An 18,871-nucleotide genomic window follows, 5' to 3' on the forward strand; every position below is an offset into this window, starting at 1 on the left:
TCCGACTTCCCCTTTAATTTTGTCTTCTTGATCAGTATCTCCAGATTTTTTAACAAGGACATTATAATTTAACAGTGTATTAATATTTACAGTACCTTTTTTATTATCCACTTGATTATCACCCATAGGATAGTCTACTTTCTGATTATTTGCTCGAAATTTAGACTTGGGAATAAGTTTTAAGATGTTGCGAGTACCTGGATTAGAATATAATATTTTTCTTTCCTAAAAATAAAATTAATTAATAAATTACTATATAGTTTGTTATGTCTTCAAATTGATCACTGTTCACTCACCAGCTTATTTAAAGTTGGCTTTTTATGATATTTTTGAATATGTGTAATACAATGCCCTCGATTGTCAAAATCCTTGGCACAAAATTGGCATATAAAAAGTGGTTTTTTCTGTTTCAGTGCCTAAATTAAATTTAATATTAACAAAGTGTTTAATTTATACATGAGATTAGATTAAATGTTTGTTATTAAAAGGACACCATACCCTATTACAAACATACAAAATGATATATACGGATTTGGCATTTTAACTATATAATATAGTATAGTAATAATGTATAATATTATATATCTTAAGATATACCTAACCATGATTAATATCTGTTAAATTGAAAAGCAATAAATAAAACAAATAAATAATAATATTATAATATTATTACCTACTAATATTTAATTCACAACTAAAGTAAATTATCTTTGATATTGCTATTGAAATATAGTGATAAACTTGTATTACGTGTGATTTAACTTAGCATTAACATTATATGTACGAGTATATTATAATTATAATATCATAGGTATCTATGCAGAGACTCCAAAAATATGTTATTCCCACATATTGACATATTGTTATTGGCCCTCTATATTAAAACTATTAAACTTGTTTTTTAAACTTAATGTACTTTTAATATACTTATAATGGGAATAAAAAGTTTCATGAATCACAAAACAAAACAAACAAAATAAAAATACCACAATAATATTCATCAATTGTATATTAAATGTATAGAAAAAACACATTTTTTCTTATTCTTACCGGAGTTAATATTTTAACAGCATCTTGATTAATAATGGGTTTTCCAGTTTCTATTTTATTTGAATTAGTAGGTATATGGTTTCTAAAAATAAATGAAAGTATCATTAATAGCTTCAAAATAATGTAATAAAGTGTCAGATTTAATAAACATACTGAACCCATGTATCAGAGTTGTGTATTTCCAATCTGTTAGCGTCATCTTGTTGTTTTTGAATTTGTTTCTGTTGTGGCAGTTGTAGGTTCTGTTCATGCATCCGCCTCGATACTTGCTGTGGCATCATTACTCGTAATTGCTTCTTTGGTGGTTGTGGCCTGGGTACTCGTTGTGGCCTCGGTACTTGTTGTGGCCTCGGTACTCGTTGTGGCATCGATACTCGTTGTGGCTTCGGTACATGTTGTGGCCTCGGTACTCGTTGTGGCCTTAGTACTTGGTGCTGTGTAGGTGTTTGTTGTAGTTTATGTTGTATATTTAAAAATTTAATTGGCTTTTTAACCTGATTAATAAGGATTTTGTGAGGTTCACTTGGTTTCAAAGGATTTGATACTTTTGCTGGTTCGTCACACATCTCCATTTTGACAGCCTAAGTTAAAAATAAAAATAATGTATTTTATAACACTGTGGATGGATTAATTTTAGTAGGTACAATAAATACCTCAACATCCTCATCAGTTACTAATATTCCATGCTTCTTTCTTATATGAGACAACATGGCATTTTTAACAAGTTTCAGATCTATTTCCAACTTGTCAATTTGGTTCAATTGTGTTGCACATTTCTCGCACGCGTGATCATCGTTGTTAACAATAACCACAATATCTTCTCCAAGAACCTCGGCAATCTTTTCTGGAAATAATGTTTTACCATATGGTGTACGGGTCGTAGATAACCGTACATAATCATCACCTTTCAATTCTTCATCGCAAACAAAACAAAGACCCATCGTACCTAGAAAAAGTTATTTTAGCATTTAATTTAAGTGACGTTTATAATTTATGAAATATCAAAAGCATTATTCAACAAATATGCGTTTACAATGTTTAATTCATACCTAATATTTTTTATAAATTATATTATATTCAAAATTATACAAATTAAACCCAATGGCATTCAAAATGTGACTTACTGTTTGTGGCGTTTTTACTTTGCAATAAATCACGAGGCGACGACACGACGCTGCAATTCAGTTTTCTGTTGTTGTTCCGGCATACAACGATATGTACGAGCGTAGTGCGCGTATACGATAGTAGGTGTGGCGACGAACGAGAAATTGTGAGCGAATCACCACGCCAACGACGCCGACGCGGTGTGGTCGGTATATTGATTAGTACAGGCCGGGGATTAAATCAATTCTTCCCCTAACACACAACGACCCGTATTTCGAATGAGCGGTCGGAGGTCATTGACATGAAAACATTATCGACCTTACGTGAATATATGATACTACGGCCGGTCGCATTGTAAGTATAATAAGGTGTCAACATAAAACATTTCGATTACATCTATAAACTATTAATGATAATATAGTAATAAAAATGTTTCAAACTATATCTACTATTATTTTTAATGAATTGCTTTTATTTTTTTATTTTTCCTAAACTATACTACTGTGTCTGTGGGTATTTAAGACTTTACGCAGCTTTTAATTGGTTCTTTGTTGAACCCTAATCCATATATATATATATAATTATATCTGACAAAAATATCTCTATTTTTAATAAATATTTGCATACATTATAATGACGTAATAAAACAACATTTTCAAGTAGCCAAGCGGTTTAGTATACTTTTGTTATCGTCGACCAGCAAAACACCATTTATAGCCAATCAGTTTTTGTATATAAGTTTCTATAAGGCACTGGACATTTATGTCTTGCTTAAAAAGTTCACTTTAAGTAAATATAATTATTTTCAAAGATGTTATGACTAAAGGAAAGTTCTACACGGAAGACAACAATACATTCGACACCTTCACCAACACTATTCACTTTAGAAACGCATAAGAAATTTTTTCTGAAAAAATAAATTTGAATTTATTTATGTAAATACTTTATAACCAATTAAAAAAACAATTTTTTATTGCTTATTCCTCTAAGTTGATACCTTTTAAAATGCCCTCCCGTAGATATAATTCCATTAAATTGGCACCACCCACTAGAGACACTTGGTTTTGGAAATTCTGTCTGTATAGCATTCTAGTCTCGAAGGTAACTGCTCTCGCAAACATCACACATCACTAGACACCGATAGAAAGCTATACATTAGTATTATGTATATTGTAATCGGGAAATTAGCACAAAAATCCTGCACGCTGTGTTAAATGCGGTGAGGATCACCCAACTACAGCATGCAAAAAAAACGCCTGACACTCCTACCACTTGCGAGCTGTGCTATGGCAATCATCCAGCCAACTATAAAGGCTGCACTGTCCATAAGGGGCTCCAAAACTGCCGCCGTCAGCTTTTTCCCTCATCCAACCCCAGCCAGAAATCTCAACTAAAGCAGCCTCTTCAATGTTCTACATCGCCAACCAGCTCACCATCTTTCAATCTACAATAAAACATACACAACAAATCCTACGCCAATGTAACAGGTAACAGCACCACTCACAACCAATCTCACGACAATCACTCCCCCATAACCGATAAAGATATTATTTCTAAGTTTCTAGATGAATTGAAATCAGTTATCAATCTTCTAATTACTCTCCTCACTCCTGTCATCTCCAAGTTCCTTGATACTAAATTTAATGCCTAATTCTTATACTTCTAACTCTTTCCTCACCCTTTTTTGGAACACTAACGGACTAAAAAATCACAAAAATGAACTCCTCCTCAACCTTCAAGAAAAGAGAATTGACATTGTTCTTATATCTGAAACCCACTTCACCACCAACTCATACGTTAATCTCCCTGGTTATGATTCCAATCGCGCAAACCATCTTCACAACACTGCACATGCAGGAGTAGCAATATGTATATAAAATCTTCACTTAAATACATACCAATTCAAAACTTTATATCCTGCGCAATATATCTGTTACTTATAATACCCTTATCACATTCGCAGCTATTTATTGTGCACTCAAACACAAAATCAGTCCGACCAGACTTACCGAATTCTTCTCCACCCTCAACAACTTCATCATTGGTGGTGATCTCAGTGCAAAACACCAATAATGAGGCTGTCGTGCTACAAACCCCAGAGGAAATTTTCTCTTACAACCACTACAAACCACAAACTCTACTGTCATTGCATCTAAAAATTACACCTACTGGCCCAACTCCCGTCGCAAAATGCCAGACATATTGGATATTTTCGTCATTAAGATTCCTAGAAATCTCCACACCCAAGCACTTAATCTCATTGACATTTGATCATACCATTCATCAGTCATGCTTTCACTTGACTGTCTACCACCAGCTAAAATCAACTTTTCACCTCTATCTCAATTTCTAACTGACTGGGACAAATTTAATGAAATTCTATCCGAAAAAACTTGCCTAGAACTTCGCTTTAAAACTCCCTCTGATATCGACGACGCAGTAAACCTACTCACAACTAATATTCAAACCTACGAGTGGGATTCAGCCAAAATTGTACCCCTGCACGTTAAGCCTCTCCTTCTTCACCCCGCTTACATACGAACTCTCATTTCGCAAAAACGCCGGGCTCGTGTTATTTGGCAAAGATCTCGATACTCTATAGACAAATCTCATTACAACGCACTTACCCAAAAATTGAAACATCTGCTAGCAATCTTTAAGTCCTAGTCTTACACAAACTATATTTCTTCTCTCACTGGCTCCCTATGGAAAGCCACTAGGAAATTACTACGCATCCTCAATCCTTCCGTTATTCTACGTAGTGCTGATGGCATCCTGACATTAACCGGACAATCTTAAGCAGACACATTTGCAAACCACTTATCTAACACTTTTCAACCACACCATAATATTATCTTACCGACCAAAATCCAAAAAGTTGAAAGCTATCTAATCTCTCCTCTTCCTATGTATCCTCCTCCAAGAGTTTTTTACCCTAGCGAAGTTGAATTTAATCTAAAGAAAATCTCACCTAAAAAATCACCTAGCTTTGACTTAATCTTATCGAAAGTGGTCAAGCACCTTCCCAGGTAAACCATAATCTTTCTAACCCAAATCTATTATGTTATGCTTCGTTTATTATACTTTCATATATTATGGAAATTCTCTATCATAATACTCATACTAAAACCAAAAAAACCACCAGACTTCCTCATATAGACCTATAAGTCTCTTTTCAACTTTCTCCAAACTATATGAAAAACTCCTTCTCAAACGTATATTGTCACTAGTCAAGGAAGCCAAAATTCCTTGAATCATGGTACAAAACATGGGGTGTAAAAATGAATGAATCCAAATCCATCCACGATACCTTTGCACTTCGCCATTAAATATGCCCAACAATTTATCTTAATAATCAACCGCTTCCTCCTGCCCAGTGTATACAATACCTCGGTATCCTTATTGACTGCTGTCTCACCTGGAAACCCCACATTATTGGCAAAACCCGTGTACTTAATGCCCGCTTCCGACTCCTTCGACCACTTCTAACATCTAAGCACGCGATACTTTCCAATAAGCTCCTACTCTACAAACTTCTTCTCAGGCCCATTTGGACTTATGGGATTCAACTGTGGGGAGCTGCCAAAACTTCCAATATCAACCATATTCAAACATTTCAATTAAAAACCCTACGTACAATTCTAAAAGCACCATTCTGTGTCTAACCACACCTTCTACTCTGATCTCAAAATTCCATTTGTCTCTGAACTAGCCAAAACCCACTACAAACGTTTCAATAGCCGCCTAGCACACCATAAGAATCCTCTAACCTCCAATCTATCATCTGCTTCTATCCCAGGCAATCCGATTATAAGACTTAAATGACAGTGGTGTCGTGACCTGATAGCCTAAAAAAAATTCTATACTATCAATGTATTCAATGTATCAAATCGTCGACCACAACGACAAGAGTAAATAGAGACTGATTAATTATATTATTTTATTTATTTTTTATTTTAGCAGTTAGTGCAGTGGTTTTCAAACTGGGTGCCGCGGCACACTGGTGTGCTGAGAGTATCCACTAAGTGTGCCGCGGTTTTTCTATAAATTACTGATTGCATTAAATTGTGATATAAAAAAATGCGGGTATGTCTGTCAACTATTCGTCCAAGGATTAAAAATATTTGTAACGCCCATCAGGCACACATTTCTCATTAAATGTATCTATGTATAAACTACATTTTTTTTTTTAAATTAAAATAAATTTAATAACTTATTACTAATATAATATAATTATAATTAATTCAAAACAATTTTGTTCATCTAAAAAAAAGGTCAGTGTGTCGTGAAAACTTTTTGAAGTGAACGGTGTTCCGTGTATAATAAAAGTTTGAAAACCACTGAGATATTCTGTCTTCACCGTTCGCCAAGTTTGGCGGGCGGAATTAATTAGAAAATTATCTATCCCCCTCCTACGCCACTGCCGCCGAAACCGACGCGGTCCCGTGCTCTATAAGCATCACCACATTTACATTTTTAAATCGTTACGGACCATTACGCCCAGAGCCGCCCGGAGTGGCCGAATGGCGAATAGCTTTTTCCTATAATCGTAGGGCATACCCATAGAAAATAGATGAACAGGTCATACCAGCCGCTTAGCAAAAAATACAATTATATTATATTATTATCACCGTGATTACTTCATTAGTCTTTTTTACCATCATCCTTGTCCATTCATCGCGTTATTGACCAACTCGACACTCATCGTCGAGCGGGTGTTACATTAAGGTTATTGTGCCATGCCCAGCACCCACTCACTACCCGACTAATAAGTACATATATATATATATATTTACTTATACATACATATATATATACACATACTACCAGGAGCGTTCTTAGACACATTTGTGATGGTATTCGGTCAATTTGGCGAACAGGTGTTATATAGGTGACACAATTTGTTAGCAAATGGATATTACAAGTATTGCAGCAATAAAAATAATAAAATTCTGGAGTTATATACTTGTATAGAAAATTAATTTAGTTTTCAAAATAATTATCTATTATCTGTTTAAAATTATTATTATGGTACCTATGTCGCGGTAATTTTTGAACACTGCGTGTATGATACATTGATAAAAGGTGGAAATAAGTTATCTGATTTAGACATTGAGTTGAACCTTAATAATCGATATGTGTATAGATGATTAGTTCATGATTAAATAGATCTATTTTATTTTGTTATGGTCTAGTCAAAATCAAACAGTTTTTGGCGCACAAGTGTTCTCAACCGGACCGATACATTTACCGCCTGAATATCGTTATCGATCTGACTCCGTGAGTGGAAGGTTTTGGAGGCTAGACAGGCATGGAGGTGAGATAATGTGAACAGGCATTTTTGTGTTGGACGCGTATGCCTTTTCGTCGGGTGCTCGATGCTCGGGCGTGCGGTAATTGCGTCAGGGCGCACGTGAGTTCGTACTATAATTCGTGAGCGGTTGCGCAAGGGCGCGAAAACCGTCGAGTTCGTGTGGCAAGACCGGGAACGTCGTGTACGTGTTCGTCGACGGGACAAGAGCGTGTCGAAGCCTGGTTCGACTAAAAGTGCTCGTTCATCGCGGAATCGCGAGATGTAACGGAACCGTTCGATAGACAGTAGACACATATATAAATTTCACAATAGTCGCATACAGATAAAAAAAAAAAAACAAATATAATGTAAAATAGGTATGGTTCACGTATTAAAAGTGGTAACGTCGGTCGGGCGGGTCGACCAGTAAAGTGGTGACAATGGGTGTCGCCAAGTCAAGTTCTAGTGGTTCTACGAATTTTAGTTGATTAGGTGCTGTGTTTTTTTTTATAAATATTTTGATTACAATAACTATTATTTAAATTATGAATACAATAACGATTCGGTCGAAACCAAAATTATTAAATGGAGGACATTGAGTAATGAGTATTGAGTATATTATATTTTTTTCTACTCGATGAAAAAATAAGTTAAAAAAATACAATATTATTCTGTTTGTAACACAATTTCGTATTAAATAATTTTAAGTTATTTTGTTGAAAATTAAACAGACAACAGTCATAAATAGACAGTATAAATAAAAATATAGTAAAATATTTAAGTGAATGTATTAAAATACTTTTACAGTATATTATTTTTAAATAAGTATTTTAAATAATATCTACTGTCTTGGATGTAACTATATTTAAAAATCTAGACTATAACAAGGCTGTTGTTTGTAATAAATAAATTCTTTCACTAATACATCCGTTTGCCAACATATTTGTTTACCGATAACTTAAGGAATAAACTTAATCTTTGGCCCGTTTCTAAAAGCAGTTAGGTATATATAATTATATTTTACTGTACAAAATAGTGGTTTTAATTAATTTTAAACTATTGTTTATTTATACCCTAAACATATTAACACCGTTTATAATATAAAAAATACTAGATGTTTGAAAGGAGGTATTTTTGTGACACTTTTATTGATCAACTGATTTTTATTAATTATTACGGATTATATTGTCTATTAGAGTCACTCAAGTTAATTCATTAATTTTCAGTACAATAGTACAAACGTAAAAAACTAAATTAAATGGAAACAGTTCAAACATTTTAATTCCTCACCTATTATCACACAATAACTCAAAAGACTTGAAAATGAAAATTTTTATTTGAACCCAAATAATGAATAATATTACAAAATGTTATTGTCAAACATGTGTCCAACTATTATTCAAATACTATTCCCCAAATCATTGTTATCAATTAAAACAGACAACTTAGTAATCTATAAAAAAAAATAAATTTCATTGGTATTCTTAAAAATTAATATTTTTTAATTTTTTAATTTTAATTTTTACAAGATATTTACAATCTATATAGAGAACAATAAGCAAATTAGATAAGAGTAATATAAAAAAAAAACATGAGTAGTATGATGGAGCAAGCCGCCCAATGATGACACTACCTTTTTAGGGTTTAGAGTTTAGTAGGAGGATTTAATCCAGGATTCATGCATTTAGCAGGTCACGACGCCAGTTACGTTTGAGACGTCTGACGAGGTTACCCGGAACCGAATGGATTGCTAAGTTTTTTTATAAGAAGGTCAGGATGATTGGTAACCTACTGTGAAAACGCTTATAGTAGAGTTTTGTTACATCTTTAACGGAATTCATCCTGAGATCATGGTGTATGGAGTGGTTGGAGACATAAGGTGGAGTATTAAGTAGTTTCCTTAGCGCTATGTTTTGGAAGGTCTGTATTTTGTTGATGTTTGATTTTTTAGTAGTACCCCAGAGCTGTATGTCCAAATGAGTTTAATTAGAGATTTGTAAATTAGGAGTTTAGTTTTAATGTGTGTGTATTTATTGTTATTGCAAAAAGTTTTTAATAGGCGCACCCGTAGGTTTACATTATGTCTTTAGGATTTAAGGTGGGAGGCCCAGGTAAGTCTGCGATCTAGTGTAAGTTCTAGATAGTTCACTGTAGAAGAAGTAGGAATTTGAGTGCCATATATAGATAGTTCGAGTCAAGGAGAGAGACAAAGTGTGAATGTTGTGTGGATAAACTTAGACTGGTTAATTTTAAATTAGTAATTAATAAATTTTTTAAAGAGCTTTTGTTGAAGGAAGAGGAAAACAAAAAATATATTATCCTGCTACAAATGGAAAAATTATTGAAAACCGAATCCGCCAAATTTAAAAATGGAATTATTAAGGGGTTAACAAATTGTAATGATGACAACTTAGACCTATGCAAGGAAGTAAAGTCAACTGTGATTGAGATGTCCCTCAAGTCCCTAATAATTTCATTTTTAAATTTGGCGGATTTGATTTTTTATCAATATAGAAACATCAAGATCATGATGTCCCATGATCCTGATGTTTCTTTTGCAGTGGTTCCTTCCACTTGACAAGTTGAATAGATTATACTGAATTTACAGCCTTACATTAAAACAAGTACACGATTTATATCATATTACTTATTTTTCCATCTAATTTCACAATTACACATTTTCTGTTTAAAAACCAAAAATTCAGAATTCAGAATTGGTTATTTAAAATGTAATTTTAAGAATTATTTGTTTTACTGATTTGTGACATTTGTACATTATTGATTTTATTACCAGAATTCGTCATAAACAATTTCGATTTGTTATTTGATTGAATTTTGTCTTATTAAAAACTTTAATCTTTTACACCATAATCAACTAGAACTTTAAACAATAATTAATTAAAAACATCAGCATAACTTTAGTTTTATGATGTAATTATTTTGGTTGAATGTTGAATTAAATCATTGATTTTATATTATATTTATATTAATGCCTACTTTTAAAGCTATCACTTGCCCATTATCAAAGATGATTTTTGGACATTTTGAATGCTTTTAATAACCATTTTCATATTGATATTGATGGCCAAATGAAGCTTTAATATTTGGATATTTACTTGCTAGAACTGCTCCATAACAAATATTCATTGAATCAAACGTATTAATGTATTCTTGAATGTTTTCAATGGATATTTTTGTATTTAATGTTGAAGGAAATAAAGTTGTTTGTAGATCAAGAGACACATTCATTATGAACTTGAACTATGAGATGTGAATCTATAAAAATTAATGTATAATTAATTAGATATATATAAAATTTTTTATTTAAATAATGATAACTAATTTTAATGCAAAAAAGAAAAACTTAAAAGTACTAAAAATCAACATATTAATCATTACATACCTTCAATAATTATCAACTGTTTTTCTATCATACGTTGGTAGTTAGTATTAAAATTTCCTAGTTTAAAAAATGAAATAGTTAATTTTTCATCAAACTCATTCTTGGAAAGATCTTGACACCAATTATGTGGTAGTTGTATAACATGTTTTTCTTTTGTGAGGACTTCAAATATAGGTTCCTGCATAATTCCAAAATCATAATTCATAATAGCAAGGCTGGGCATTAACGAGTTAAAAGTTAAAATTAAGTTAATTAACTCGTTACATTTTTTTCAAATTAACTTTTAACTTAATAAGTTACCTTTTTTTTTAGATTAACGCGTTAACTTGATTTCATGATGAAAAACTTGATTCTTTTTAAAATAACTTAACTTAATGAATTAAAAAAAATCGTTAACTTGCCCAGCCTTGCATAATAGTACATTTATATTGTTTTTACTTGTAAAATTATTGTGCTATACTTATATAAGAAGGATCCTGAGTAAAGCTTTTAACTGTTACTTTTGAAATATTATAATAAAATGAGTTTGATTTTTCCATTTCACTGGTTTGATTTTGACTCCTAGAATTGCTTATCTATTAATAAAAAATAAAAAATAAATTATATTAATTAAGGTTAACACTAATTTTGAACCATACTCCCATATGATATCTTGAGTATATGAGCCATTAGAAGCAATGAATATATCTTCGCAATATGATTTTTTCCATTTCACTTATAATGTTTTTATTTGTGAAGTTGTTTAGTAGAAGTACAGCTCCAGACCTCAAATGAGGTTTTTTTAAACATATCTTTACACAATTTAAAAATTATACAATTCAGGTTTTTAATTTTTAATTAGGTAATGAAGATATCGTAGGATCTTACTTATATCTTAATATTTATTATATAAGTTAATTATTTAATATTTATACTTACGGTTGTACTTGCTACTTCCTTCGCTTGATATCCAAGTATTTATAATGTCTTGTAGCTTGAAGTGGTCACCACAAACTCTAGACCTTTTATTTATAATTTTTCCTAAAGCTTTTTCCCATTTTTCATGGGAAAGTTTAGGAACACTTAATCTACTTTTAGATATTCCCTTGCAATTTTCCACACAGCACTTGTCTAAAAAAGGCATAATTCAAGCAGGTTTTAAGCAATTCCCCCAAAAATAACTAAATTTGGAATCACGAGATTCCCGTAGTTCGTAGCGATTGAAGATGTATAAAAAATATAATATAATATTATTATTTATTATCATAGACCTATAAAGGAATCATTAGCCGTATGATAATATCTTAATTATCATAATACATTTCTTAATTCGTGATAATTATCATGAATTTATAAGATTTATGTTGATTATTTGAATTCATAATATTGTATAATTTAAAAATTCAAAATCCGAGGGAAGATAAATATTAACATAGTTTGTAAATAGTGCACTAGATGGTATAGTGGCCTTGCCAACAAGTGAGATGGTTCGGGCTTCACTCATCACCACGATTAAAGATATACATGTTGCACATCGACTTCTGCTAAGGTGATATCCGAAATGATTATCGCAATAAATAAAGTGTAGCGCTCCGAGCGGAAATATTCCATATTATAAATGTTTTATTTGAACAATTAATAATTATCAATAATGATAATTGAATTATATTTTATAACATTATTATAAAAATAATTAATAAATAGTAAATAGTGACAATTTATTGTAAAATAACCATTCAATTATATTTTATTTCTATGTTAGTTCTTAATGTTGACACATGAGCGCTAGTAGTTATTTTTTTCTGCTGTTTTATATAGTCACTTTGTAAATCAATCTGAGAGCCGTTTATTATAGGGCGATGTGCAGCCTGTATATCTTTAATCGTGCTCATCACACGTTCGTTCGGTATCCTGTAAATCTAAATTCGTGGTACTAACCAATCTTGGTGGTATAGGAGTTTAAAAATATAGATAATATAGATACTATATCCATGCTTCACAGACAGTATCAGATAACGCTAAGGAGTTGATACGTTGTCCACCACAGCGCTGAGTGTATCGTAAGACCGTCTAATCGAAAAATCGCATTTCGTGTTTACACTCCGTTTCTAGCGGTTATCAAAACGTTGTTGTTATTACTATCGAGATTTTTCGATTTTTGATTGAGTTTTAATTGTTTTCTGACTTTTTCGTCTCCATTATATTTGTGCCGTTTAAAAGCCGCCAGTGTGCCTGTTTGTATACAAATTCTGTTTGGGAAAGTATATCTACGTACGAGGTACGTATACATTTTGCATGAAAAATCTTGCAGTGTAACTTATCGATTTACATGTTTTAGGTTAGGCTTATCGCTCCATTGTCCGAATCTTGAAGTCAAATTAAAACAATCAATTGACATAAATAATCGTGCATCATGGGACGCAGGAAAATTGATATATCCAGAATCACAAACAATAATATGCGCCGTGTATGTAATATTATTATAATTTCCGATTTCTTAATATTAATTATTAACTTTTTTTAGATTACGTTTAACAAACGCAAATTTGGTATCATGAAGAAAGCTTATGAGTTAAGTGTATTATGTGATTCTGAAGTAGCTATCATTATTTTCAACAATTGCAATAATAAGCTGTACCAGTACGCTAGTACAAATATGGATGAAATACTACTTAAATATACTGAATTTAGTGAACCATTCGAATCATTGACAAATACTTATTTTATTGCTGTAAAATCAAGATTATTTGAATATTTTAAATGTAATTAATTTTTATTAATCCCATTTTATAATTGCAGCAACAAAATAAGCAGGAAAACGATGGAAGTTGTAAATCTGTCGATTCATATGTTGTCGATGAGCCTAAAGTGAATACTATAACTCAACCTAAACAATATAAAATGAAATCCACTACTCAAAAGACAACTCAACCTAAACAATTTAAAATAAAATCCACTACTCAAAAGACAACTCAATCTAAACAATTTAAAATGATATCCACTACTCAAAAGATAGAAGACATCGATGTTTCTGGTGGAGCAATTAGAATTCTTAAGGCACATGGGATGAAAATAATGGCTGTAAGTAATCATGACTACTATAATAATATCTTATATATAATATAACTAACACATATTATTCAACTTTTTTTTTATTTTTATTTTTATACATATAGTAAATACTAAATATAACTTTTCTAATATTTTGATGAACGTTTTATTATAATCTAAATGTTATTTCGTTTATTAGGATAATGTTGGTAAAGATGACAATGATGATAAAGGTAGTAATAGTTTTGAAAAAGAATTTATGCCTGAAAATGAAGGTCCAGAAGATATAAGAAAATTGCCAGATAATAACTTTATTAATATTACTAAACGAGTTACTTCTAGTGACTCAGATATGAGTATGAATCTTAATATGTTTAAAAACTAAAAATTAATTAACACAAGTATTGATAATTTATTTTTAGGTGATAACGAGTTAAAGATTGATAGTGGTGCTGATGATGATTTTGAAAACATGGATGACAGTTTACATACTAATATAGAAATCACCTCACGGCAACAAACTTTACTAAATAACCCAATAAGTATTATTGAATATAATATTACATAAAATAACTATAAGAATTAAGTATTGAACATAACTATAATTTTTGAATTAATGCTTAGAACAACTTATAAGGAACCTTATATCATTAAGGATTTTAATAAAGAAAAAAAATTGAAAAACGTTATAGAGAGTGGAGATAGAAAGAGATACAATATAAGGTTCTTAATAAGTTGTTATTGCTGGATTTAAAAAATAAGTTTAAAGAATTTCAACAAATATTGTTGACGAGCATCTGATGTTAAAAATTTGACAAAATTGGTTATTTATAAGTAAAATGACAATTTTTTTTCTTTTTGTTATAATCATAGATACTATTTAGAAATACATAAATGTAGGTGATAATAATTTAATTTAATTTCTTTATGGGTGAAATGTATGAGATAAACTTTGTATATATTCAAATTGTATTAATTTCATTAAATGCAACAGCTGTTTTTGAGATCATTTCTTATATTAATAATATAAGTACTTCTCATCTTAATACATATTTTGCATTTTACAATTAACTAAATTTTTGGATGGGCTGAATAAAGCAGCTTTAATAGAATAATGTAAGTTTTCATTAGTATTATTTTTTAGTATAATCAGTAAAGTATTCTACTGGAAGGTTACTTTTTATAACAAAAAGGCTTAAAATAAAAATCCGAAATATATTTTTAAATATTTACTAAAATAATCCAAAAATTCTCAGCCTATATATAATATTATATCTTTATTATTTTTGTCTAACAAGTCATAAGAATGAAATTAACTTTATCATTTAGGAACCTCTATATATTATTTATAAGGTTAATTTTATATTTTACTCAAATTAATCATAAGACTCAATAAGTATATATTTCATTTCCCAAATGTGGACTCAATATTTTTTTTTGTTTATACCTATGACTCACTAAATTATTTTTTTCCTATTCAAGAATAGAAACTCATAAAATCATAACATTGATAAAAAAACCTATTTCATTGTAAAATTATTATATTTTTTGTTGTGTTTAAAATGTAAAAAATACCCATAATAGTTTTATTAGATAAATTTAATTATAAATTGATAAAGCAGTGAAGTGAACACTTTACACAATAAGAATTCTACCGAGCACTCATCTAAGTAATGTCTACATTGCTCTATTTAACAAAGAGCACATTACATCATTTTTTTTTTCTGAAAATTATTTTAACCAAAACTATGTATACAGGGTATCTTGTGAAGATTTACCCATTGCGATATCTCTTGAAATAATGGAGATATCATGACTTTGATTTTTTAATAAGTTTCACATGGACAAGAACTACAACTATTTTACGTTTTAATTTATTTTAATGTTTTGGTAAAAAAGTTAAAAAATATATTTTTTTATTTAATTATTTTCAAAAAAATTGAAGATAGCCATTTTGTAGAGTTTATTTTTCTGAAAATATTGACTTTTCAACATTTTAATTTCATTAATCTTCTGATTTTTAATATTTTTTCTAAACTTAACTACGAATTGTTAATACGATATAGTGGTATCAATGTATCAAACATGTGGCTCACATGCTTGTACGACCGCCAAACGTTTTAAGTGTAATTCGCAATTATCTCGAAACTAGAAAAAATATTAAAAATCAGGAGATTAATGAAATTAAAATGTTGAAAAGTCAATATTTTCAGAAAAATAAACTCTACAAAATGGCTATCTTCAATTTTTTGAAAATAATTAAATAAAAGAATATATTTTTAATTTTTTTATCAAAACATTAAAATAAATTAAAATGTAAAATATTTGTAGTTATTGTCCCTGTGAAACTTATTAAAAAATAAAAATCATGATATCTCCATTATTTCGGGAAATATTGTTATAGGTGAATCCTCACGGGACACTCTGTATTAAAATTATAATTATATTTTTTATTTTTGTGTTATTAATGACATTTATTTTATAAGATATACACAATTTGTAAATATCTCACATATCTTCAATTCTTCTTATTTTTTAATATTTTGCTTTGAAAAATTAAACAGCTTTTTTTGTGTTATGTGTCCTAACTTTTAAATAATTAAAATTTTAGCTGATGATGAAATCAAAACTGAAGTAAGTGATGATGATGATGATGATGATGATATTATATTAAACAAAGATGACAATAATCTACACGAAGAACTGAAAAACTATAAAAATCCACAATTCATGTCAAATGTTCAAATACCACTATTAATACAAAATACTCACTCAAGTATTATATAATAAATACATTTTACTAAAAAATAAAATTAATTAAATTTATTAATTAGGTTTAGACAAAATTCTAAATAAATCTCCTAAAAGTAAACCTGGAAATAATATAAGGTACCGTCGTGGTAATATTCTAAGAAGAATCTCTAAGAACATGATAAAAAGATCACCGCAAAAAGCTTTGGAACTTCAAAATAAAGTATCACAAATAGGACAGGAAAGCAGGACAGAAGAGTTTATGCAAGGTTTACACAACGTACCTATACAGGTCCAAAACAATTTGTTTATGACGACTTCTGATAATAAAATAAATAATGAACAAATGTCACAAAGCAGTGATACAAATTATTTTTAGAATTACATATAAATTTTAAATTCAAATTACATTCCAAATTATTTTTCTTTTATTTTATACATTTTTTTTAAAACTGTACTTTAGTAACAATTATTGCTATTCATTTTTATTTAATTATATATATAATTTAAAAATGTAGTCATTTGAATCTTTTGTTCAAATTTCCTATCTAAAAAAATGTAATAATTTAAATATTTTCGTACAATTGAACATAAAAACATTTTGATTAAATGTTATATGCTAAATATTTAGCTAAAATTAAAATGTATGTTAAATCTCAGTATTGTTAATTATTATTATTCTAAAATATGTTAAAATATGTTTACGTTACATAATATTATTTAGACCTTTGATTTAATAAATGTAACTGCCACAAATATTATAATACAAAAATATTACAATACTTGTTTGTTTCTTTTACCTTAAATTATATTAAGTTGTATATAATAATGATATTAATTTACAGCAAATTTACTGTATATTTTAAATCAAGAAATATTTAAAAAAAAAAAATTAGTTTTTATCAATATTAATGCATTTATATGTTATACATAATTTAATATTTAATATTAGTTAAGAAAATACATACTGATAAAGTAAATTTAGGAGTTTGACACATGTATCATGTTCTGCCACAGTAAATACTATTTTTTTAATTGATTTCTCCTATTATCAGTTTTAACAACTCTGTTGACTCTTTAAACATTATCATAGTTAGAATTTGGAAACGATGTACACAAAGTAAAAATATCATTGATACTTTTATTATATTCTTCCGTTGTAACTATATTTAATGATTAGATATTTTTAACAGTCTATTGTAATATATTTTCAGTATTTGGGAATGTTGACTGGTTTTAATGACATATTTGTTGAATGTTTTTAATATAACTATTCATAAAATCAGATTGTATATTAATTTTAAGTTAAATAATTTTTTAAGAAATGTAAATGAATTAGGGCATATAAAAATGTATAATAGATCGCAATTATTTAAACTTGGTAATTAAGCTATAATAATATCTTGATAATAATTTTTTAAATATACACATTATTTAATTTTTAATAATCTACTTAAGTATTCAAACTTTTTGGAATAGTACGTATTATGTAGGTAAATATAACATAAATATTTTTTTTTTAAAATACCAACATATTTTTGGATTATCAATAACTTTATTTTTCAATTTCATTATAATATTATTGTTAATACACATTAAACATGTTAATCAAATAATTAAAAAGTTCATGCAAAATTTAAAAAAAATGTATTTACTTTTTATTTAATCTATGTTTGGTAATCATTTTGTAATTTAACCAAGAACTTAACTCATTAATGATCCTATTGCAACAGTTTAGCTTTTTCTAATTTATTTTAAAAATAATACATTATGTTAAAATTATTTTTAAAATATTTTTCTCCATTTAAATTTAAATATTATATTTTTTGTTATTTATTATCTTGTAATTTATAGTTGAATGATGTTGAAAACTTGATTTTATTGTGAATTTGGTGTGTATTAATGTATTATACATACCCTGAAAACAGTGTGTCCCAGAAAACTGGATACACTTTATCACTCATTAAATATTTTTCAATTCTGTTTGAGGGACGTTAAACTAGATAAATGTATCATAAATTTCTATAGCTTACAATTTTTTGACCTAACACGTCATTCGACTTTTACGTTTTCTCCTACAATACAACATCAGGAGGTATGGCAATTCACTGTAGGCCGATTGCCCAGCCTGGTATCGATTTCTACCGGTTGAGGACTGATAACTAGACATTTAATTATCATTTTTCGTATTTTTTTTTTAATTCAAAAACGCACTGAGCAAGAGTCGAGACAAATCTGTA

At 29.2% G+C, this 18,871-nt stretch overlaps 1 protein-coding gene and 1 pseudogene across 1 annotated transcript; one reads left to right on the forward strand and one right to left on the reverse strand.

Annotated features, from left to right (window-relative positions):
• Positions 1-8,846: 8,846 nt before the first annotated feature.
• On the reverse strand, positions 8,847-11,973 carry LOC113557943 (annotated as a pseudogene).
• Positions 11,974-13,242: 1,269 nt separating this feature from the next.
• LOC113557942 (MADS-box protein JOINTLESS-like) lies at positions 13,243-17,010 on the forward strand. The gene is made up of 7 exons (XM_026963481.1): positions 13,243-13,296; positions 13,354-13,560; positions 13,629-13,910; positions 14,080-14,236; positions 14,303-14,422; positions 16,492-16,656; positions 16,715-17,010. The coding sequence occupies exons 1-7, from the start codon at positions 13,243-13,245 to the stop codon at positions 17,008-17,010; spliced, it is 1,281 nt and encodes a 426-aa protein (XP_026819282.1).
• Positions 17,011-18,871: the final 1,861 nt, after the last annotated feature.

Source organism: Rhopalosiphum maidis, chromosome 3 (genome assembly GCF_003676215.2).
Source record: "Rhopalosiphum maidis isolate BTI-1 chromosome 3, ASM367621v3, whole genome shotgun sequence".
Classification (NCBI taxonomy): Eukaryota; Metazoa; Arthropoda; class Insecta; order Hemiptera; family Aphididae; genus Rhopalosiphum; species Rhopalosiphum maidis.